This window comes from Pristiophorus japonicus, chromosome 5 (genome assembly GCF_044704955.1).
Source record: "Pristiophorus japonicus isolate sPriJap1 chromosome 5, sPriJap1.hap1, whole genome shotgun sequence".
In the NCBI taxonomy this organism is placed as follows: domain Eukaryota; kingdom Metazoa; phylum Chordata; class Chondrichthyes; family Pristiophoridae; genus Pristiophorus; species Pristiophorus japonicus.
In genome coordinates this window covers 97177042-97202079 of record NC_091981.1, presented here as the reverse complement: position 1 = coordinate 97202079, position 25038 = coordinate 97177042, and the positions used below count along the sequence as shown (strand labels likewise).

The following is a 25038-nucleotide window of genomic DNA, read 5'->3' as shown; positions in this document are numbered from 1 at the left end:
TATTGTATTGAAAGACCAATTGAAGTTACGGTAGACTTAACTCTCAACTTGCTACATCTGAGCACCCGAAGATTGGAAAACAGCAATGCAGCACCAATTTGAATACGTTAGGGAAACTGGTAGAATAAAAAATGGTGATTAAAAATGCAGGAAAATCGAGCATATATTGATTGTGCTTAGTCTAACAAATATGCTTTTTGTGAATGCTCCCTCTAGAATTCCTTTACTAAAATTCTGCTGCACAACTTTGGTTCTTTTGAGGACCTCGTGAATGGATTCTGCTAAGTTACAAAATTATTCGGGTCCTGTTACTGCACATTGTTAGACTGCTTACTTGCTCTTTTTCGTTTTGTTGCTTTAAACGTTAGATTACACACACACTCAGCTGTAGTAATGGCAGGATCAGGTCTTTATTTAAACCTTATATTACACAAAACCAGTATGAAAGTTACTGAGGAACACACACTTCACAAAACCTAGTGTATGCTCTCTGAGAAACACATTCCAAATCTAGTGTCTCTCCTCAAACATCCTTCTCTCACATTTCATATAAAATCAGGTATTTGAACACTACATTCCATAAATAATACATCAATACTACATACAAATAATTAACAAACAGACGATAGGTGGTCCGTCGAACGAAGATGACTTGCTTCCACACCAAAAGGGATGAGTTCGCAGATGTTTCAATGAAGGACCCGATACTCCAGTCCTGAACTCCAGGGGTGGAAGATGCCTGTGCGTGGATTTTTTTTAACATGTGGTGACCGTTGCACATCAACCAGCACACGGGTTTAACAGTGGCAAGGGTTAACCAGAACGACTGGAGACCAGCTCTGCTGCACAGACCTAGTGTGCACACATATCGCAGTGTGGGCAGGCCCGTGCTGCCCCTGGGCCCTTGGCTCTTCTGGGCCCTGTACCCTCATTCGCCACACCTCTGCCACAATCTCTCACCACTCCTCCGCCACAAAACATTCGCCGCACCTCCTCCACGATCTCTCACCACACCTTCGCACCAAACATTCGCCACACCTCCGCCATGATCACTCTCCGAATCTCAGCCACGATCTCTCGCCGCTCCTCTGCCCCGATCATTTGCCGCATTTCTGCCTCCATCTCTCGCCGCTTCTCTGCCTCAAACATTCGCCGCACCTCCACCACGATCTCTCGCCACTCATCCGCCTTGACCTTCCCGCTCCTCTCTGTACCTGGGCCCCGCCGATGTTCCTGCCCATGCTTCAAACGGCAACCTGGGTTGTGATGATGTCACCCAGTCGCCCACCTCGAAGTTGTCGCACACTTGGAGCAGCTTGCACTGGAAGTTGTGGTGGCATGCTCCGACCTACACTGGTGTTCTCTCGCAGGTAGACTAAATGACCAGCTACCCATTGTCCTGAAATTAGGCCTTACTGCTGCAACCGACTCTTGCCATTAATTACTGTAAACACACAGGTGATCAGATTGACACATTTGAACGGCTGAATGACTCTTTGTATCATCTAGCATCTTGTTTTTGTGAGACACCTCTGCTTTGATCCAAAGTTCTGTACATTCCATGTTCATCAGAAAGCTGCTTCAACTTTTAACCCAGCATGTGTCATCTCCAGACTGCGCTGAAAGCACCTCATTTCAGAAATAGGGGCTTTCATTCCCACATTCCCCCAATTCTTCTCTTTGTTTCTTGCCAGGCCTTATCTGGGTAACATTTGTAAGGTCATTTTAGCTTGTTCAACTGCATTGTCCAGTTGTAGTCCTTGTTTTCGAACATGCTATCCATGGTAAAATTACCAGTACAATTAAATGAAACAGCACCAGCATAAGAACTGGTTGTATCATTGTGTTCATCACACCAGTTCTGTCGGGCTCCATCCGAACAATGACTCCCACCAGCTCACATGCCCAATCTGATCCAAAGTTGTGCGAACATTCTCAATTTCAGCAGTGTGATGGTTAATGTCCACAACAATTGCTTGCTTCAAACAATCTCGTAGCTTTTGAAATCTTGTACTCCATTTCCGCATCTCCTTCTTCCCAATAGCAGCACGATTAGGGTCAAAGTAGGGTTGCTGCAGACTCAGATTCCAGGATGCCATTTTAAAGTCCGTTGGTCTGTGATCACCTTGTGTCGATTGAATGATAAATTACCACACTCCACCATTAGAAGATATCGATTAGAGCAATAAGATCCAACCTCCAGACGCATATATAATTGTAGCTGGTCATTAGTAATAGCTAAACCGTTACAAGGATGCACATTATGTACACATAATTGCCCAAACCCCATATCCACAATTATAGATTCACACACCGCATCATACGTAACAGCAAAAACGCATAACCCAACATTATTATCCATCTTCCTTTGAGCCAGTTTTCAATTTCTGATGTTTTCTACTGAATCCCATTCTATTTACATTCAGAAACAAACTCGCAATCAGTGTCTTCAACCAAGTCTGTTGCCCCCTGCACAGTTTTTAACAATTTTCTCTGCTTTATGGGAGAAGTGTAACAACATAGAGTAACGGGTGACGGAAATGCTGAATATTTCGTCGAGAATCCCAGTCCTTCTCTCAGTTCACCTTTCGGAACTGCTGTAATTTCCTCTCCCAACATTTTTAATGTTCTAGCTTCTATTTCGCATCCCTTTAGATCATGTTTATAATTCCCACATTTGAGCTTTTCACTGAACATCTCATCAGTTCTGAGACGGACCATTCCTATAGAAACTTTAAGTGCTTCTGAACAAGCTTCTCCCACTACTTTCATCTCCTTGTGCATCTGGGGTGATGGGGTACTGTCTCTGAAGAGGGAAATCCCTTCCTCCAGGACCACCTCAACGTTCATTTGTCCGGCAGACCCTGTGTCAATTACCAGCTGACCTTCCACACATGCCTCGATAAGGGTACGGCTCCCCCTATCCTGAAGTAAGGATCCTAAAGAAAGGACATGTGTGGTTGTGGCACGGCATCCCTATAGGAATCCTCCCTCACCTGCGGAATCTACCCCCGACCTCACCAACTGAACCGAGGTACAATTTCTGTCTGTGACTCTAGCTTCCATTTTCTGATTCTTCAACTTTTCTGTTAACTTTTCCAATTCTTTAGCCAGTCTATCCCTGATCCCGCCTGGTCCTATTCCTTTTATGCGACTCCTCGCGGGATTCATCCACTCAGGCCATTCTGCCTTCTATATTGTAACCCCTGTCTCACTTCCATGACTGAAATTCCTGCAGCTCTCTGATTCAAGCTTTCTACCCTTGCCAACCATTTTTCAAAACTATCGTCCCCGCCCCAGGTATCCACTTCCAGAACTACTGAAGGGGATAGAAGAGTCAAAATAATCTCTCTATGTGTATCATCCCCATAATGACTGATAGCAATCCAATTAGTTCCTAAACTTGTATATAGCTGGAATATAGGTTCCCCTGCTTCCCTGGGTCCTTCCCCTGGTAATAACGCAAGCCGCTTTATCAACTGTGGCCCTGAGGGAGCACCAAAGTTTGCAGCTATTATTCTACCAAGCAGGGACCTGGAAGTTGTTTCAAAACCTACTACCTTTCCCCAGTGATTTCCTAAAGCTTGCAGAATCGTGTGAACCCTCTGTTTCTCCGATATGTCCCCTCACTGCCACCATCCCAGAATATTACACCACCATTGGGCAAACTTATTAAGATCCTGAAGCAGATCACTAAGGATAGCTCTCATATCCTGTAACTTTACCCTTCCTTGCTCATACCAGGAATCCCCCAAACCGCTAAAGGTAGTGTTCCCTTCACAAGCTCCATAGGGAATAGAGGAATCATGATCCTGCTCTCGCTTTGTCTGCCTGAACGTGCTTCCCCCACTCTCCACATTACCGGAGGATCGTATGTAATGTTGTGGGGTGTGAAGCGTCTGAGGAACCGAAGAAGCATCTAACTGTTCGGCCTCCGTACCTAATGTTGCCATGCAAACCACACAGGTTCGAGGCTCCGAAGTCGGAGAAGACAAAGGAGGTGCGGAAGGGAATGGTGGGCATTCTCCCTGTCCCTTAATCGCCTTTTCAACTCCCAGACCTGGGGAATCCTCTGAATACCACCAGGCTTCATCAATTGCTGTCTCCACCTGCTGGCTTCTCTTTCACAGGACGCTCTCGAACTACTATGTTTGCTCGGGTCTCTGTCATTTTTGCATTCTGCAGTTTAAATAATTATTTCTCCAGCTCTTGATTATGATTCTGTTCATCAGCAAGATGCTGATCCAGCGTCAGAACAGACCTGGCTGTTCCGAGTGCCTGAAATCTCCAGTTCTCTACTTCTTTCCTAGCTGCTGTTAGCTGTTCTGTGAGTTCTGAAACTTCTCTATCTCGAGCCTCAGTCTCTTCTCCTAACTTTTGAACCCCCATCATTAGGCACTGGGGGCTAGAAATTCCCCAGCCTGACGTTATTTGATTAAATAACAACAAAATAGTGAATAAATAAGAATAAAAATGTTGCCATTTTGTAAGGGGGTAAATTTGGCCACAAAATGCGCCTGTTCTTAAAAAAACAGCGTTGCACGACGATTTGCGTTAAAAACTGCAATGTCGCCAACTATAGCCCGAGGCCCATCAATGCAAAAAATACAGGCCCTGGGAGGGGAGAAAACACAAAAAAAATTTGCAAAAAACAAAAAATCAAAAGTCACAAAACATTTACAAGACCTTTAACGAAGTAATTGTTGCAAAAGAATTAAAAAAATAAAAACTTTAACTTAACTTTTTTGCAAATCTTCCTACTTACCAACGTTTCTGAGACTGTAACGCCTGCTTTTCTCGTGTTTTTTCCCAAAAACAGGTTCGCCAAATGGCCAAACTTAGGCGGTGCGGGTTTTTTTGCGATTTTTTTCGTGTTGCACATTGGCGATCTGCTTTTTTTTCCGATATTTTCAATACGTCATTCTTAAGGTTTGGGGAATTTTGACCAATTCATTTTAAGAACAAAAAAACACTGTGCGTTAGGCTGGGAAATTCTAGCTTTTCTCTTTCTATCACTTTTCAACCCTAACACTTTAATCTTTTTTAACTGGACACTCTCCACTAAGGAGCGTTTCACTCCATCCTCCTGTCATCGTTTCCTGCCCTATCCCAGAAGGTCCCCCTTTTGACTCAACCCACTCATTAACAAATGACCGGACCTCATCTGGAATATTCCCTGATCCTCCCATTACTAACTGGAGCTCCCTTTAAGTCATAACAACTAAGAGAATGCTCACCCCTCAAACTGATGTGTGGGAAACAATTTTTCAAACTGACTTCCACTTTAACCAACTCAGCCAACAACATTTTGGAAAAATCACGGTTGGGGTCACCAAGGCACATCAGTCATCAAATCCCAGGCACACACTAATTTCAGAATTATTTCAAGTGTTAAACTTTCAAATGTTATTTACTATATTTTTACTTTATTGCCAGAAATTATATTTCTGTCATCTTTATGCTTATAACATGTTTCCAAACATTCTGTTATAATAAGCAATTTTTATTGAATATCTTAAACCTAGAACAAATTTTTGGTAGCAGCTGGGGGGGATGAACTGCTGTAACATTACTTAATTATTTGATTTTTTTAAACCATTTCAATGGCATAAAATGTTTGAAGAATAATAGGTACATCGGATTACGGTGTACTTGCTCAATATGTTTAATAAAGTGAGCCACTGAGTTTACCTATGTAAAAACATGTTTGTGTAGGGCCTTTCACTTCTTCAGGACATCCCAAAGCACATCGCAGCCAATAAATTATTTTGAAATGCAGTCACTGTTGTGCCCAGCAAGATCGCACAAACAGCAGAGATGAATGACCAATTAAACTGTTGTTGATGGAGGGACAAATGTTGGCCATGGCATCAGGAGAACTCAGCAGCACTTCTTCGAATAGTACCATGAGATCTTTCACATCCACCTGAACAGGCCGATGGGTCACAAACCACTTTTCTGTGAACTTTATTGTAAATCAAGTAACCTTAAAACAGAGTATTTCCTCAGCCCCTGTTTTCTAACCATCTTTCTCACCTTTTCTTAAGGAGGTTCTTACTGCTCTGGAACAGTTCAAATGTTACCACCACATATGGCAGAGAGAAAGGGAAGAGACCATTCAAGACTTTATGAAAGGGAGCCCTCTGCTATCTGAGTTTGAATCACAGATTCTTTACTATCGAGATTTGGAATCAAAGATCAATTCTGAGCTGGAATACATTTGTGTTGGAGCATTGGCACTTTACACTGGTAAAGTATTTTAAAGTTTAATAACAATCCATTCAATTGCAGCAAATATCGTAGTTCTTTTCTATGAATTGGTTCTAATGATAAATCTGAGATGGTGTACATTCTTAGGGTTCAGTTTTCCTCTTTGCCGATTTTTGGCACCCAGGAGAATTAACAACTGATTTTTTTTGTGCCTGATTGCAGCGGAAAAAAAGTTGGAACTTTGACCAAAGTAAAATTTCATTTTGGCGCCGCGGGACCCGGTTAAACCTGGGGGTGGAGCTTCAATTCTGTGCCAAAAGCTGAGGTTGCCAGGGTAACGAGAGACACACAGAGGGTTGAAGCTCCACCTACCTACAAGTTGAAGTTCCACGGCCAGGGCTTGCAGCGGCAGGGGAGCAGGAGAGCGGGGATGGGGGGATTGCATGGGATTTCAGCAGGAGCGGGAGTGGGGCGGGTGGGGGCAATCGGCCCGGGATTGCAGCGGGGCTGGGAACAGGGGGACCAATCGACCCGGGATTGCAGCAGGGGGGCCAACACCAGGACAAGTAAGTAATCATTAATGTAAAGAGATGCAAGGAACGTACTAAACATGATCATTATAAACTATCTTTATGAACAAGACTAAACTGCAAAGAACCAGCTCTGATATAGACCTGAGCACCAATTTCCTTAACCTAAGGCAGGGTTTTTCTGATCAGTACTTAAGGCCACTCTGCACCGTCCTTAAAAGAAAAATCGGTGTTGGGAAAAATCGCTTAAATGGCCAAAAACAGCACGGAAACCAGTTTTCACCCAGACCTGCGACAAAAAATCTGCCGTACAAAAAATCTGGCGGTGACAGTTGCCGCCAGCGTACAAACTTTGAGGAAAGTTGCAAAAATCAAGATTGCTCGAAAAAAATCAGCGCACGCCAGAGCAACGGGGACCACTGGTGGCGAAAATTGAGCCCTATCTGGAAAGTTACTGGGAATGGACATTTTTAAGTATTGTACTTAACAAATTTTCCAATCAATGGAGCTTCTCTGGGTTGTCTGAAGCTCTTTCCTGTTCGAGATTCCACCTAATTTGCTCAGTGACAAGCTGACTCAAATTCACTGTGGGTAAAGGACTTTGAGCCTAGAAATTCAGGTGGTTTGCCACCATGAAATAGCGGAAAATTGCTCTTCCGTCAGCTGTTCCGCGTCGGCCGCCATTTTCGACAGCGCTGCCGTTGCTTGCTATTGGTGAGAGCATTTTAATGAGATGGAGCATGACGGCAATCGGCATGCGACGTCAATCCACAAGCAGTGCTGAGTTGACGCCAGCTCATCCATTTTGGAGTTCTCTGCTCACATTGCCACCCGCACTAAATCACGCCAGTGATTACTACTGCTAAAAGGTCTTTCAGCTGCGTTAATGGCCATGAGGCGTCTGGCAGGACTTACGAGGATGGACACCGAAACTTGAAACGCCTCCTTTGCAAAGTTGCTTCTTTTAAACTTTCATTTGGGGGGTGAGGTAGGGGGTGGAATTGCATTTTCTGGCAGCTTTGCAAGAGGCCTACAAGTGTTTGTGGGTCAGTAAATAATTTCACCCCTCAACAAAAACACACCCATTTCCTATCAATACCCGACTCAACAACAGTAGTTGATCTGGGGAGTTCCCAGCGGATTGTAAAACTGCAAATGTAATGCCCCTATTTAAAAAAGGAGGCAGACAGAAAGCAGGAAACTATAGACTAGTTAGCCTAACATCTGTGGTTGGCAAAATGCAGGAGTCCATTATTAAGGAAGCAGTAGCAGGACATTTGGAAAAGCATGATTCAATCAAGCAGAGTCAACATGGTTTTATGAAAGGGAAATCATGTTTGACAAATTTGCTGGAGTTCTTTGAGGATGTAACAAGCAGGATGGATAAGGAGGAACCAGTGGATGTGGTGTATTAGGATTTCCAGAAGGCTTTTGAAAAGGTGCCATATAAAAGGTTACTGCACAAGATAAAAGTTCACAGTGTTGGTGGTAATATATTAGCATGGCTAGAGGATTGGCTAACTAACAGAAAACAGAGAGTTGGGATAAATGGGTCATTTTCCGGTTGGCAAACAGTGACTTGTGAGGTGCTGCAGGGATCGGTGCTGGGTGCTCAACAATTTACAATCTATATTAATGACTTGGATGAGGAACCGAGTGTAATATAGCCAAGTTTGCTGATGATACAAAGATGGATGGGAGAACAAATTGTGGGAAGGACACAAAAAATCTGCAAAGGGATATAGACAGGCTAAGTGAGTGGACAAATATCAGGCAGATGAAATATAGGGCCCAAGTTTCCACACGCGCCTAGAATGGCGCAGTCCCGACCTGGACGGCCGTTTTTCGCGCCACAAAGTGCGCCTAAAAGAATCCTCCGTATTCTCCACCTCCCTGCAGGTCCTCTGGCCCTCGGCGCAGCGCAGCACGAGCTGTAGGAAGGCGGAGCCAGGTCCCTGCGCTGAAAACAGTGCCGGGACTTCTGCACATGCGCGCTACAGTGGGCAAGCAAGTGCAGTAGCTCCAGGCGCCGAACTGTGTGGGAGGGGCCCGAAGCACGCAGCCCCTAGCCCTGGCCGAATGGCCTCACTGGGGCTGCGTGAATAAGGCTCCTCCCACAGCCAGCTCCTGCTTCCCCCCCCCCCCCCGACCAGACCCGACACCCGCTCCCCGCCCCCCCGCTGCCTCCGGACCAGACCCGACACCCGCTCCCCGCCCACCCCCCTGCCTCCGGACCAGACCCGACACCCGCTCCTCCCCCCGATTGGACCCGACCCGACTCGCGCTCCTGTTCCCGCTCCCCGCCACCCCGACTGGACCCGACCCGACCCGTGCGCCTGTTCCCGCTCCCCGCGCCCCCGACTGGACCCGACCCGACCCGACTCGCGCTCCTGTTCCCGCTCCCCGCCCCCCCGACTGGACCCGACCCGACCTGTGCTCCTGTTCCCGCTCCCCGCCCCTCCGGCTGGACCCGACCCGACCCGCGCTCCTGTTCCCGCTCCCCGCCCCCCCGACTGGACCCGACCCGACCTGTGCTCCTGTTCCCGCTCCCCGCCCCCCCGACTGGACCCGACCCGACCCGCGCTCCTGTTCCCGCTCCCCGCCCCCCCGGCTGGACCCGACCCGACCTGTGCTCCTGTTCCCGCTCCCCGCCCCCCCGACTGGACCCGACCCGCCCCGCCCCGCGCCCCCGACCCGACCCGACTCCCGCTCCCGGACTGGATCCGACCTGACCTTACCCCCCCCCTCTCCGCACCCCCCTCCCTCTCCCTCCCTCCCTCTCTCTCCCTCTCTCTCTCCCTCCCTCTCTTTCTCTTTCTCTCTCCCTCCCCCCCGACCCGAACCGAACCTCCCCGACCCGACCCAACCCAACGCCACCTACCTGTAAATCTGGTGCTGGGGACGGGCCCTGCCCGAAGTCTCGGGCCAGCCCGTTCAGCCTTCGGTCCCGAAAGGCCTGCCTGAAGCACTTTCACACAGATAGGAAGATGGTTTATTTAATCTTTTCTTTGCTTATAAATGTTTATTCAGGTTGGATTTATTTGTATAATATTTGTATAAGTATAAATAAGGATTTATTATAGAATTTAATGACTTCCCTTCCCCCCCACCTCGTTCTGGACGCCTAATTTGTAACCTGCGCCTGATTTTTTAATGTGTAGAACAGGTTTTTTCAGTTCTACAAAAATCTTCACTTGCTCCATTCTACTTTAGTTTGGAGTACGTTTTCACTGTGGAAACTTTCAAATCAGGCGTCAGTGGCCGGACACACCCCCTTTTGAAGAAAAAATTCTGTTCCAAAGTAGAACTGTTTTACCTGACTAGAACTGCAGAAAAAAAAATGTGGAGAATTGCGATTTCTAAGATAGTCCATTCTCCACCAGTTGCTCCTAAAAATCAGGCGCAAATCGAAAAACTGGATATTTTTTAAATAGTGGGAAACGATTCAATGTTGGAGTTCAGAGATTGAGCTGTCTTCGTACAGGAATCACAGAGTTAACACACAAACAATTAGGAAGGCAAATGGCATGTTGGCCTTTATTGCAAGGGGGTTGGAGTACAAGAGTAAGGAAGTCTTGCTACAATTGTACAGGGCCTTGGTCAGACCACACCTGGAGTATTGTGCATAGTTTTGATCACCTTATCTGAGCAAGGATATACTTGTCGTCTTCTTCTTAGGCAGTCCCTCGGAGTTGAGGATGAATTGGTTCCACACTAATATGAGTTCTCAGGTGATTGATGAGAGCTATTATGTCTGTAATGCACTTATGAATGACTCCATGAGGCAATGTGTTGTACTCAAACTGTAGTGACTTTGGTCCTTTATTTGTAACTCCAGAATGAGACACAAGCATGGTGAGCAGCCTTTTATACTGGGGCCTGCACACCGATGCAGGTGACCTTCAGGTTTCCCACCACAGTGCCCTTTGGTGGACAGCCTCTGCCACAGGCGCAGGGCACCCCCGGTCTCCACCAGTTGCACCCTCTGGTGGTGCCAGCATAGTATATAAACAGTGTAAACCTTATTGATAGTACATCAGGTAACAAGTCTCCATCTTATGCAACTATACAGTGACTACACAGAGAGTATATCTATAGTCTGCATATATAATATCACTCTCTCCCAAGTCTTTTGTGCTGACTATCTTTGCACTATGTGCTCTGACTTAGCTCTCCCAAGACTTAAGTGCCAATAGCCCTTGCACCTTGGCTGTGCTTTGTCTTGGCTCTCTCCCTGTTAACCCCCAAGTCCTTTTGCCACAACATTGGGTAGTGGTTACCAGTTTGGATGGTTCGATGATGCAGTGGAGGTTCCAGTGGGTTCTGAGTGTAATCCATGTGTGTGTCCATGGCTACATACATCCATTCTCCTCCTCCCCCCCCACCCCCACCACAGCGAGATCATGCAGCAGACACGTTACATTAACATACAGGATCAGACACAGTGCAATTACAAAGAAAGGAAGTTACAGTTTGTATCGTGACACCTGGGTTCAGTGACTTACATTCGTTACGTTTTACGGTCGTGCGCCAGGATTGGGTAGATTGCATTCATGGTTCAGTCACGGTAAGTACTGAGGTAGCAGTACAGGTATGCGAGGACACAGGTTCCAGAGCAACCAGGCGGGGTCCTAGTCGTCTGATAGTGGCGCTTCACCCCCTGCTAATGGGGTGGGCTTGGTTCACTCACCTAGCCAGCTCTCGGGGCCTTTGCTATTGCCTAGTGGTGGGCAGAGCCACAGATGTGTGTGGCCTCCCTGCCCTCCTTTGAGGGCTGCAGAATCTTCTGCCTGCTCTCTAACGGTGTTGGGAACCTGGCTGTTCCAGGTCCCGTTTGGGGAACTCGTTGGTTCTGACCTTTTGTTCCTGGACATGGCTGAGGTAGCGACTGGGTCTGGGGGCTGCACCGTCTCCACCCGGGTGGTGGGCAACGGCGGCCGACTGCGCATTTTGGTGCAGTGCCATCGGGTGCCTGCAGCGTGGGATAGACCTGGGGCAGGGTGTCAGGATCAGTGCCTTCACCCTCCTGAGGTCGCTGGCCTATAACTTGTGGGGACACCTGGGGCAGGGCATCAGGATCAGCGCCTTTACCCTCCCGAATTTGCTCGCTTGCTACTTTTGGAGACACTCTATTCCCGACATCTCACAACAACATTTTGTTCTTTACATTAGGAATAGTACCGACATCTCACAACAACATTTTGTTCACAATCTTAATTGGTTCGTTACATTGATTGCCATGCATACAATGTCTCTTCAGTTGGTTGCAGGTCTCCTTAAAGAGAACCCTGCTGGCATTAGCCCAATCAAATCCTTTGTTAGACACCACGTGTTGGTCCCTCAGCATTGCATCTTCTGGTCTGGCTGTGGCCATCTTTTATTCCAGCCATGCTGCACCTCGCTGCAGCAGGGACGCCATCTTGCCTCTGTCCTCGAGGTCGACTGCCTTGATCCTTCTCTCCCGCGATTCTGCCACAAAAGCTGAAAGAGTGCCTGTGAATTCGATCTTCCTCCCAAGGAGTCCTGCCACTGGAGCCGGGAAGGTACTTTTAGGTCATTCCGGTCGGATCATTGCCACGCAGTCGTGATGAACGGTCTGTGCCTCAGGTGCTGCGCTGGTCTGTTCTCTGGTGCCAGGCCCAAGCGAAGGTGAGGTTTTGCTCTGCCTCTGAGCATGGGGGACATCGATTGCTGGAGTGAAGAGGTCTTCCCATTTCCACTGGATCTTCCCCATCCACCTTCTTCTGAGTAGTGTTGGACCATCACCTGCAACAATCCACAGAGGTAACTTGTGTACCATGCCATTATGGATTACACTTACATCTGCACTACCAAGGACTGGGATCAGCTCCTTGGTGTAGGTGCGCAACTTTTCCTGTACTGGAACCAGCTCGGGTCGTTTTTCATTCCATAGCCTCTCAATGGCATCCTGGCTCATCACTGACTGGCTCGCTCCTATGTCCACTTCCATGAAGACTGGAACGCCGTTTATCTTGACTTCCATCTTCACTGGAGGACAATCGGTGGTGCAGGTATACACTACATACACTTCCTCTTGGGGCTGAGCTGCCTCTCTGGCCAAATCATCATACTCCCCGTGGATTCAAAGTCATCTACCGACTCCTCTGCTAGACGGTGAGTCGTATTTCTTTTACACATACGCTGGAGGTGGTCCTTCGTGCTACAGGCTTTGCATACGTATTCAGCAAACTGACACTGGTGAGCCTTATGGTTTCCTCCACAACGCCAGCATGGTGCTACTCGATTAGCACCCCTCGGCAGACTCTGAGTTCTGGAACCCTGAGGTCTGTGCTCTCTGCCCTGGGCAGAGCCACATTCTGTGAAAGGCACCATTCTGTGTACAGTACTTGCCGAGTTTGAATCCACAGGATGAATAATTTGCTTGGTGCTGCAGGTCGAGGTCATGAACGCCTGACTGATGCTGATGGCCTTCTGCAGGTTGACTATGGTGTCGGCAGATAATAGCTTGTGAGGGAGGCCCTCGTGGTCAATTCCCATAACGAAGATGTCTTGCAATGCTTCGTTGAGGTGCATGCTGAAATCACACGGCGCCTCAAGTCTCCTGAGGTCGGCAGCATATTTTGCAATCTGCTGGCCCTCAGGTCTGCGGTGAGTGTAGAATCTGTGCCTGGCCGTGAGGATGCTCTGTTTTGGTTTTAGTTGGTCGCGAATTATTTCAGTCAGCTCATCGTATGTCTTGCTGGCACCCACGAAGGTCAAGGACAAGTCCCTGACAAGGCGGTAGACCTCGGGCCCACAACTGGTCAGCAGTATAGCTTTGCGCTTCTCTGCCAATGTGCCCGTCTCCCCTGCCAGGTCGTTTGCCACAAAATACTGCTCGAGCCTTTCTGTGATGGCATCCCAATAATCACCCTCTGCGAAGTCTTTTATTGTGCCAACGGTAGCCATAATCACGTGAAAGTCTGTATTCTCGTCGCCAGTTATTATGTCTGTAATGCACTTATGAATGACTCCACGAGGCAATGTGTTGTACTCAAACTGTAGTGACCTTGGTCCTTTATTCGTAACTCCAGAGTGAGGCACAAGCATGGTGAGCAGCCTTTTATACTGGGCCCTTCACACCTATGCAGGTGAACTTCAGGTCTCCCACCACAGTGCCCTCTGGTGGACAGCCTCTGCCGCAGGGGCAGGAAACCCCGGTCTCCACCAATTGCACCCTCTAGTGGTGCCAACATAGTATATACACAGTACATCAGGTAACAAATTTCCATCTTATGCAACTATACAGTGACTACATAGAGAGTATATCTATAGTCTGCACATATAACAAGAGCAATGCGGGATCTACAATCTCTGTCACAGGTGGGGCAGATGGCGTTTGAAGGGACGGGTGGGTGAAGTGCTTTGGTTGCCATGCGCTCCTTCCACTGTTTGTGCTTGGCTTTCGGGTGTTCCCGACGAAGAGATTCAAGGTGTTCGGTGCCTTCCCGGCTGCTTCTCCTCCAGTTTGAGCGGTCTTGGCCCAGGGATTTCCAGGTGTCAGTGGGGATATTACACTTTTTCAAGGAGGCTTTGAGGGTGTCCTTGAAGTGTTTCCTCTGCCCACCTGGGACTTGCTTGCCATGTCGGAGCTCTGAGTAGAACATTTGTTGTGCGAGTCTAGTATCGGGCATGCCAACAATTTGGCCTGTCCATCAGAGATGATCGAGCGTGGTCACTGCAGGATAGGCACACCAAATAGATTTGCAGGAGTCTGTCCAAGAGGCAGTGCAATGAAGGTTCACTAGATTGATCCCTGGGATATGAGGATTGTCCTATGAGGAGAGATTGGGTCTATATTCTCTTTATTTTAGAAAATTGAGAGGTGATCTCATTGAAACATGAGATTCTGAGGGGGGTTGACAGGGTAAATGCTGAGAGGTTGTTTCCCTTGGCTGGAGAATCTGGACCTAGGGGGCATAGTCTCATGATAAGGTGTCAGCCATTTAAGACTGAGATGAGGAGGAATTCTTCACTCAGAGGGTTGTGAATCTGTGGAAGTCTGTACCCCAAGGGGCTGTAGGTGATGAATCGTTGAGTATATTCAAGGCTGAGATAGTTGGATTTTTTTTGACTTTAGGGGAATCGAGGGATATGGAGATCGGGCGGGAAAATGGAGTTGAGGTCGAAGATCAGCCATGATCTTATTGAATGGCGGAGCAGGCTCAAGGAGCCATATGGCTGACTCGTGTTCCTAATTCTTACATCATAGAACAAATTAATCTAAGTTAAGGAACACAGGCAACAACCATTGTCACTTTGACTTGTTTTTTTTTTGCAGGGTTCAGATTCAGACTTTGATGCAAGTTTCAGTTTCCGTGAAAGAAAATCTAAATCCAAGTCTGACTTATCAGTCAGAAATATAGGAAAGGCACTGGCATTTAATTGATTAGCAAGTTTTTCCAATTCATCTAAGGCCAATAAAGTAGTACAGTCATATGAGCAGAACATTAAAACGTTGTTGCATTTTCAGCTGATCTCAAAATGGCATTAACTTCAGAAACCAAAGCTTGGATGACCGATTTGGGTCGACATTGCAATCAAAAATATCGGACAGAGATGGAGAACATTTTTACATTCATAGAGGAAGTCAGCAAAAAACTGAATCGACCTATCAAGGACTTGGATGATATTAGAATAGCCATGGCTGCACTCAAAGAAATACGAGAACAGCAAATTGCCATAGACTTCCACGTGGGACCCATTGAGGTAAACTTTTGTTTCAGTTTGGAACTGCTTGATTCCCTTCACCTGATTGCTCAAACAAGAAAAGCAATATATAAAAGATGTTACTAGTGAATAATAGATGTTCAGGAGTATGCAACAAACTGAAAGATTTTTTATTAATATCAGCTGAAAATTGGTGCTGGATTTTTGGCTTTGATGTTTTTGGGGCGATAATGGCAGCGGGGCAGTACAGTTTGCCCCCGGGAACAGTTTGCGTCTGAGTAAGTAGATTTGGGCAGCAGGGCCCTGCATTAGGGGGCACAGCGCTAAGGGAGGCGTTGTACACCTCTCTTGGGTGCTAGGATGGGAAACACCCGAGCTAAAGAGCTGGCCCGGGAGCATGGCGAGAGACGCATGGCTCGGTGGGTGGGGGGGGATCCCTAAAAACCCTAAATAAAAACAACCAACACCTCCCCCCCCCCCCGCAGAAAAACATTCCCAAAACATTGCTCACGCCACCACAACACAACTGGAAATAAAAATTAGAAGAAAAAACAATCACACTTACCTTAAGAGTCTCTCCTACCTCTCCGCCGATAGCATCGTTTTGGACCATCCTGATTTCCCAGATGGTCAGTGCGAGGCACACTTGGCGGCGTACAGGTCAGATCAAGTTCAAACTCGCGCGCTGTTGCAACCAGGGGCGTTGCACACCGGGCGCAGCTCTTCCGGGCGGTGCTGCTCAGCGCCACCGCTAAACTGGACCCGAGGATCGCTGCGGGGCGCTGGAGACTTATTGCTGTCGCTCCGGGGCGAAAAATGGAGCAGAGAGGAGTCAAAAACTGCCCTTGTAGCCAAACAACAAGCCGTAAATGTGTTGCATCAATGATGTTTTCCCCTTTTGGAAAACTTTATATTGTGCAATTGAAATCGGTACTATGCTGCAAAAATGCAATGTAATGCTGCTGGTTCAGGATGGCATTGGAGGAAATGTAAGAAATTATGAGCCCAAATTTGTCCAGTACAGATTTCTGGCACACTCACTAGAGGTGCGCCGCTTTTGTAGAACTCCAAGGGCGCCAAAATTCTTCAGCTCGAGTTTGGCCGCTCCCCAGCCTCGCCTCGATGGTGGCGCAGCGTGACAACTGGATTCGGGGACGGAGTGCGAAAACAGTGCCAGAACCTCTGCACATGCGTGCTAGAGTGTGTGCGCATGTACAGCAGCTCCTCACCCCCAGAATCTCTGCGTGCTGTGCAGGCTGTGTGGGAGGGGTCCGAAGCGCGCCGCCCCTATCCCTGGCCGAATGGGCTCCCTCATCGGCGGCCCGCTGCCTTCCCTTCACATAAAGGTAGGACTTCTATTTTTTATTTATTATTGATTGATTGATTGCTTATTACTTTGGTCTTGGTGCTTTAGGTGCAGGATTCCTTCTACTTTTTATTTGTTAATTAATTGCTTATTACTTTTTGTGCTTTGTTTAGTGCTTTGTAAGTCTTGGTACGAGGTGCAGGTCCTCTCAGCTTCCTTGTATTTTTTATTTGTTATTGAATGCTTATTTTTGTGCTTTGTTTAGTGCATTGTGCTTTAAATGTACTTACCTGCGCTGATTTCTTAACTCTCCGCAAGGGTTTTCTGTGTGGACCACAAGTGGCCACATACGCTGGCCTAAGTTAATTTGGAGCAACTATTAGCTGTCCAAACTAACTTAAATGGCCAAAACAAGCATAGGTGGCTGGTAACGCCCCTTTTGGAAAAAAAAACTAAACTTAAAAAAAATCCAAACTAACTCACTTACACTGGCGCAAATTAAATGTGCAGAATTGCGATTTTTAAGATACCCCAAAAAAATCAAGTTGCTCCAAAAAAAAACGGAGCAACTCCTGGCCAAATTTGGGCCCTTAAGAGGAAGTTTTTAATTTACTTCAATGGCTCGTGAAAAGCATATTTTAACTCCCTTTTTTTTTGCAGTTTTGTTTAAACCTTGCAGTACTATAGGCTGCTTTGTTGATTTTTAACCATTTGAAAAGAGCAGACTGTTATCATAATTCTTTTTCATTTAGAAAACACTGACCTGATGCATGTGAGCAATGTGACCGTGGTCTGCTGAACATGATTGGCAGTGCAGTTCTGTGCGTAGCACAGAGATTATTAATGATCTCTCACATTCAATTTTTGCCGTTGGAGTTTTTGTGTATTAATGGGCCGTAAATTGCAGCCTCTCCGGATGTGTACGATGTGCACAGGCACCCGAAGAGGCCTCGTAAGTGCCGGTTCTTGGCATGCGATGACTGATCGAACGCATCCCTGGGAGAAGGACATTCATGTGCAGAGATTTGAGCTATTTGCCCAACTCCTGCTCAGCGAATGTCCTTTAAACTCTTATGCCTGGTAAAAGCAGGCATATAACTGACTTTTACCAGTGTAAGAGTTTTAAAAGATAGAAAAATTACATTTTATCACTAATTTTTACATTAAAAACCCTGTCCATTAAGGTAGGGTTTACCCCTATTAAAACATAATTTTAAAAAAATAAATTTTTGTCGAAAACATTTAATCAGATTCAATTTCAATTAATTTTAAATATGTGAGGTGTTATTTTAATTTATTGTGGTGTGTTTCTGTATTTTTATGGGTATTCACTTTGATAGTAATGGGAGCTCGTGCAACATATACTCTATTTTCATTGGTGGTCCAGGCCCACATGATCCCAGGTTGCGCTTATGTTCCTAAAATGCGTGAGCCCATAAGCTGGGCTGTGCATCTAGGCCTTGGGCCGCAAGTATACGTTCCTCCGAGACCACCAGGTACTTTCATTAAAAAAATTTTGGTCGAAGGCGTCCGCCCACAGGAAGTCCCTGACCGCAATTTTTAGGCCACTATTTTCATTTTTTTCATGTCCTGTGGCTAGCTACAGCCAGTCTATTAAATTGAGCGCTCTACTCGGAACTCCTTCATGGCAAACGAGCCAAAAAAGGGCAGCAGAAATGTTACAAGTACACCCTCAAAGCCTCCCTGATAAAGTGCAACATCCCCACTGACACCTGGGAGTCCCTGGCCAAAGACCGCCCTAAGTGGAGGAAGTGCATCCGGGAGGGCGCTGAGCACCTCGAGTCTCGTCATTGAGAGCATGCAGAAATCAAGCACAGGCAGTGGAAAGAGCGTGCGGCAAACCAGTCCCACCCACCCCTTCCCTTGACAACTGTTTGTCCCACCTGTGACAGAGACTGTGGTTCTCGTATTGTACTGTACAGCCACCTAAGAACTCATACTAAGAGTGGAAGCAAGTCTTCCTCAATTCCGAGGGACTGCCTATGATGATGATTAAATTGAACTGTATCATGCAAGTTACTTTTGCCATTTTGATAGGAATCCTATGCGATGTTAAACAAATATGGATCGCTTGTGGCCAAGGAAGAGATAGAAAAGGTGGACACTCTTCGTTACACTTGGGAAAAACTGTTGGTGCGTGCAAGTGAGATTCAGAATGAACTAGTTGCCTTGCAGCCAAATTTCAGAGGAGAACTGATCAGCAATGTGCAGACGTTCATCGAAGATTGTCATGAGCTTTATGTAGACTATGAAAAGGTACGCCGAAACAAAAATTAGTGCGAGTGAATCAACATCTATGTTTTGCTGACTGAAATATGAATATGCTTTATTTAAAATTCATTTTAGTTCTACTTTCCAAGTAACCTACTTTGAAAACCATTAACTTTTAAGCCCTGTTAAGGTTTTTAAATTGTCAGAAATATGGATAATATTCTCTGGCAACAGCTCAAAATGTACAAATGTTATATAATAATCACTGGTTGATAATAGGTGTTCTGAAACCCTACTATTCCAACATTTTGTGAATACTTAATTGTTCTACAGTGAAAAATTGGATCTTTAGTAAGTTTTGTTTTTATTTACTTTACTATAGGAAGGACCAATGGTAATCGGCTTAGCACCACAGGATGCCAGTGATAGGCTCATAAATTTTCAGGTATGTTCCCACCTGTTATAGGCATAGTTTTTCTACGTATAGCTCATAGATTCCTAGATTTTATGGAATTCAATTTCATAAGTCACTATGGTGTGTTTTAAACTCTCAAATTTCTGAGTTGCTGGATCAGTCCTGTAATTACTATACTGAAAATTGAGCACATAGCATAACAAAAGGATAATAGGTGCTAGGTAGTGTCACATTTTTACAAATTTCCTTCCCTCCTTCTGGAGAAACATGGGCAAGAAATTGCCCTTTTGCAAAGCCCCATTAGCGCCTCCGGGGGGGCTTTTCGCCCCAGAAGGTGGGGGCCGCTATCCCTTCCAGGAAATTGGTGGGAGTTTGCGACGCCACGCGATTAGCACTCTGGGCTGCTGCGTAACCGATGATGACAACATCGTGTGCGGCGATCCCTCAGCGCCCCCCACCGAACTGCTTGGCAAATCTCCTAGAATTTTTTGAGGATGTAACTTTTTTCCCATGTTTCTCCAGAAGGAGGGAAGGAAATTTGTAAAAATGTGGCGCTACCTAGCACCTATTATCCTTCTGTTATGCTATGTGCTCAAGGGAGAACCAGTGGATGTGGTGTATTTGGATTTTCAAAAGGCTTTTGACAAGAAACATAGAAACATAGAAAATAGGTGCAGGAGCAGGCCATTCAGCCCTTCTAGCCTGCACCGCCATTCAATGAGTTCATGACTGAACATGAAACTTCAGTACCCCTTCCTGCTTTCTCGCCATACCCCTTGATCCCCCGAGTAGTAAGGACTTCATCTAACTCCCTTTTGAATATATTTATTGAATTGGCCTCAACTACTTTCTGTGGTAGAGAATTCCACAGGTTCACCACTCTCTGGGTGAAGAAGTTTCTCCTCATCTCGGTCCTAAATGGCTTACCCCTTATCCTTAGACTGTGACCCCTGGTTCTGGACTTCCCCAACATTGCGAACATTCTTCCTGCATCTAACCTGTCTAAACCCGTCAGAATTTTAAACGTTTCTATGAGGTCCCCTCTCATTCTTCTGAACTCCAGTGAATACAAGCCCAGTTGATCCAGTCTTTCTTGATAGGTCAGTCCCACCATCCCGGGAATCAGTCTGGTGAATCTTCGCTGCACTCCCTCAATAACAAGAATGTCCTTCCTCAAGTTAGGAGACCAAAACTGTACACAATACTCCAGGTGTGGCCTCACCAAGGCCCTGTACAACTGTAGCAACACCTCCCTGCCCCTGTACTCAAATCCCCTCGCTATGAAGGCCAACATGCTTTCTTAACCGCCTGCTGTACCTGCATGCCAACCTTCAATGACTGATGTACCATGACACCCAGGTCTCGTTGCACCTTCCCTTTTCCTAATCTGTCACCATTCAGATAATAGTCTGTCTCTCTGTTTTTACCACCAAAGTGGATAACCTCACATTTATCCACATTATACTTCATCTGCCATTCATTTGCCCACTCACCTAACCTATCCAAGTCACTCTGCAGCCTCATAGCATCCTCCTCGCAGCTCACACTGCCACCCGCAAATTTGGAGATACCACATTTAATCCCCTCGTCTAAATCATTAATGTACAATGTAAACAGCTGGGGCCCCAGCACAGAACCTTGCGGTACCCCACTAGTCACTGCCTGCCATTCTGAAAAGTACCCATTTACTCCTACTCTTTGCTTCCTGTCTGACAACCAGTTCTCAATCCACGTCAGCACACTACCCCCAATCCTATGAGCTTTAACTTTGCACATTAATCTCTTGTGTGGGACCTTGTCGAAAGCCTTCTGAAAGTCCAAATATACCACATCAACTGGTTCTCCTTTGTCCACTTTACTGGAAAAATTCCAGAAGATTTGTCAAGCATGATTTCCCTTTCACAAATCCATGCTGACTTGGACCTATCATGTCACCATTTTCCAAATGCACTGGTCCCACACAAGAGATTAGTGTGCAAAATTAAAGCACATGGTATTGGGGTAATGTACTGACGTGGATAGAGAACTGGTTGGCAGGCAGGAAGCAGAGAGTCGGGATTAACGGGTTCTTTTCAGAATGGCAGGCAGTGACTAGTGGAGTGCCGCAGGGCTCAGTGCTGGGACCCCAGCTCTTTACAATATATATTAATGATTTAGATGATGGAATTGAGTGTAATATCTCCAAGTTTGCAGATGACACTAAACTTGGTGGCGGTGTGATCTGTGAGGAGGACACTAAGAGGCTGCAGGGTTACTTGGACAGGTTAGGCAAGTGGGCAAATACATGGCAGAAGCAGTATGATGTGGATAAATGTGAGGTTATCCACTTCAGGGGCAAAAACACGAAGGCAGAATATTATCTGAATGGCGGAAGATAGGAAAAGGGGAGGTGCAACGAGACCTGGGTGTCATGGTTCATCAGTCATTGAAAGTTGGCATGCAGGTACAGCAGGCGGTGAAGAAGGCAAATGGTATGTTGGCCTTCATAGTAAGGGGATTTGAGTGTAGGAGCAGGGAAGTCTTGCTGCAGTTGTACAGGGCCTTGGTGAGGCCCCACCTGGAATATTGTGTTCAGTTTTGGTCTCCTAATCTGAGGAAGGACGTTCTTGCTATTGAGGGAGTGTAGCGAAGGTTCACCAGACTGATTCCAGGGATGGCTGGGCTGTCATATGAGGAGAGACTGGATCAACTGGGTCTTTATTCACTGGAGTTTAGAAGGATGAGAGGGGATCTCATAGAAACATATAAGATTCTGACTGGACTAGACAGGCTAGATGCAGGAAGAATGTTCCCGATGTTGGGGAAGTCCAGAAACAGGGGACACAGTCTTAGGATAAGGGGCAGTCAGTTTAGGACTGATATGAGGAGAAACTTCTTCACTCAGAGAGTTGTTAACCTGTGGAATTCCCTGCCGCAGAGAGTTGTTGATGCCAGTTCATTGGCTATATTCAAGAGAGAGTTAGATATGGCCCTTATGGTTAAGGGGATCAAGGGGTATGGCGAGAAAGCAGGAAAGGGGTACTGAAGGAATGATCAGCCATGATCTTATTGAGTGGCGGTGCAGGCTCGAAGGGCCGAATGGCCTACTCCTGCACCTATTTTCTATGTTTCTATATTGCTGGGGAGTTCTCGAACCAGGGGGTCACAGTCTAAGAATAAGAGGTAAGCCATTTAGGACCGAGACGAGGAGAAACTTCTTCACTCAGAGGGTGGTTAACCTGTGGAATTCTCTACCGCAGAAAGTTGTTGAGGCCAGTTCGTTAGATATATTCAAAAGGGAGTTAGATATGGCCCCTACGGCCATAGGGATCAAGGGGTATGGAGAGAAAGCAGGAAAGGGGTACTGAGGTTGAATGATCAGCCATGATCTTATTGAATGGCGGTGCAGGCTCATAGGGCTGAATGGCCTGCTCCTGCACCTAATTTCTGTGTTTCTATGAACCTTTAACGCCCCGCGGGGGAAATTACCCCAGGGGCTGCGAGACTGGCGCGAGCAGTTGTCAACACCAGATTCACGGATAGTGAAGCTGGTCGACATCCGCTCTCGGGGTGCTCCTTAAAGGGGAGGGCGCCAGTGTCCCGTGCCTCCATCTTTTTTGGTTGAATGACTCTTGGGTACTCCATTAATTGAAGGAGAAGGGCGCTGAAATGCTTTGTGTAGAGCTTCCCTCCGTGCCCTAGTAGCGCCCCGGTTACCGCCCCCAAAGGAAGTGGAGCGCGCGAGATTGCACTCCGCCTCCTTTCAGGGGCAGTAAGGGCAATTCCGCATTGGGGGCGGGACTTCTGCACCGGGGGCTAAAAATCCCGGCCCCTAATCGGGGCACAGGGTAATTTCGCCCCCATGGACTTTGCTCACCACTACTGGTATTGTTGACTCATATAGTGAATCTCGGGCACACTCATTTTCTCATCATCATCATAGGCAGTCCCTCGGAATCGAGGAAGACTTGCTTCCACTCTAAAAATGAGTCCTTAGGTGACTGAACAGTCCAATACGAGAACCACAGTCTCTGTCACAGGTGGGATAGATAACCGTTGAGGGAAAGGGTGGGTGGGACAGGTTTGCTGCATGCTCTTTCCGCTGCCTGTGCTTGATTTCTGCATGCTCTCGGCGATGAGACGCGAGGTGCTCAGCGCCCTCCCGGATGACTCATTTTCTACCACTTTACTGTGTAGCTCATCAGTTCACTAATGTTTAATATTTGTGTGGTTTATGGAGAGAGATGTATTATATATATATTATTTTGTTTTACTGCCAGAATCAATTTGACAACCTGTTTCGTAAGTACATCACATACACAGGTGGTGAGGAGCTGTTTGGTCTGTCTGTTACTGAGTATCCTCAGCTGTTGGAAATAAAGAAACAGCTGACTCTACTCCAGAAGCTATATGGGTTGTACAACAATGTGATCAATACTGTCAGCAGTTACAATGACATTCTGTGGTCGGAGGTCAACATCGAAAAAATCAACAATGAGCTCATGGAATTTCAGGCCAGGTAACTATTACGTTTTGGAGAAGCTGCTCATTATTGACATAAATTGTCATTGTGCTGTTATTTTCAATTCACAGGGCTTCTGTAAATACATATGGGGCTTTTTAAAGAACTTTTAAACAAATTATTTCTTTAGCCACAAATATTGTGCTTTTTTCATTTTGCAGCACCTTCAGGAACTTAAATTATCTCATTAATTTCCGACCTCAGATACTCTTCATCATTGCAGTACTATTATCAACCTCTGCCCCTACCCCAGGTGATCAGCTGCTAAAATCCTCATCCATGCTTTTGTCATCTCCATACTCAGTCACTCTAATGCTGTCTCAATACTTACCATGCTCCACCCATCATGAATTCCAGTTGCCTGTGTCGACATGCTTGTCAATCACCTCATCCTTGCTGACTTACAATGGCCTACCATGCCTTAGCATCTCAAATTTAAAATCCCTGTCCTTGCTTTTAAAACCCTTAATTACCTAACACCTCTCTAGTTCTGTAATCTCTTCCAGCTCTACATCCCCTTCTGAACTCTCTGTTCATCTGACTCCATCCTGTTGTGCATCCACCCAACACTTTGTCCCACAATTGCTGGCAGTCTTCAGCAGCATAGATACCACCCTCTGGAATTCCCTGCAAAAACCACATCTTCTCCACCTCTTTTTCCCCATCAAGTCCTCTCTAAAATGCTCATCTTGGAACAAGCTTTCAGTCACTCTTACTGATCTTTTATTGGCTTGGTGCCCATTTTTCCTCATGCCTCTGTGAAGCACTCTGGAATGCTGTTTACATTAAAAGGGTTATAAAATGCAAGTTGTCATTGCTGAGAGATCTATAGGACGGCTGGTGTGGCAAATGAAAATATCCAACTAGTACATTAGATGCATGAGGATGCATATCATTTGTTTTGAAAATAAAGCTGCAGTTAGAATGTGCAGCACTACATTTTAACGGCAGATATACTTTGTTCTCCAAGCACTAACCATAATGGTTAATTAATGACCAATTTGGAGAGCTCCAGAATGCTTGTTAGGGCTCCTTTTTAAATTTGTAGCAAAGCAGGAGAATAAGGCTCATATGAATTTACTAACATTGCTACACCCTGGGACTAGCTGGCTACATTTGTGTTTCAGTTTATGAATGATGAAAATGACACAGC

At 46.3% G+C, this 25038-nt stretch overlaps 1 protein-coding gene across 1 annotated transcript in view; it reads left to right on the top strand.

Annotated features, from left to right (window-relative positions):
* dnah5 (dynein, axonemal, heavy chain 5) overlaps positions 1 to 25038 on the top strand; it is a 457249-nt gene that overhangs the window by 150456 nt on the left and 281755 nt on the right. Inside the window, 5 exon segments of the mRNA XM_070880791.1 lie at positions 6048 to 6249; positions 15235 to 15470; positions 18796 to 19014; positions 19352 to 19414; positions 23644 to 23882. Coding sequence (XP_070736892.1) covers positions 6048 to 6249; positions 15235 to 15470; positions 18796 to 19014; positions 19352 to 19414; positions 23644 to 23882 — 959 coding nt within the window.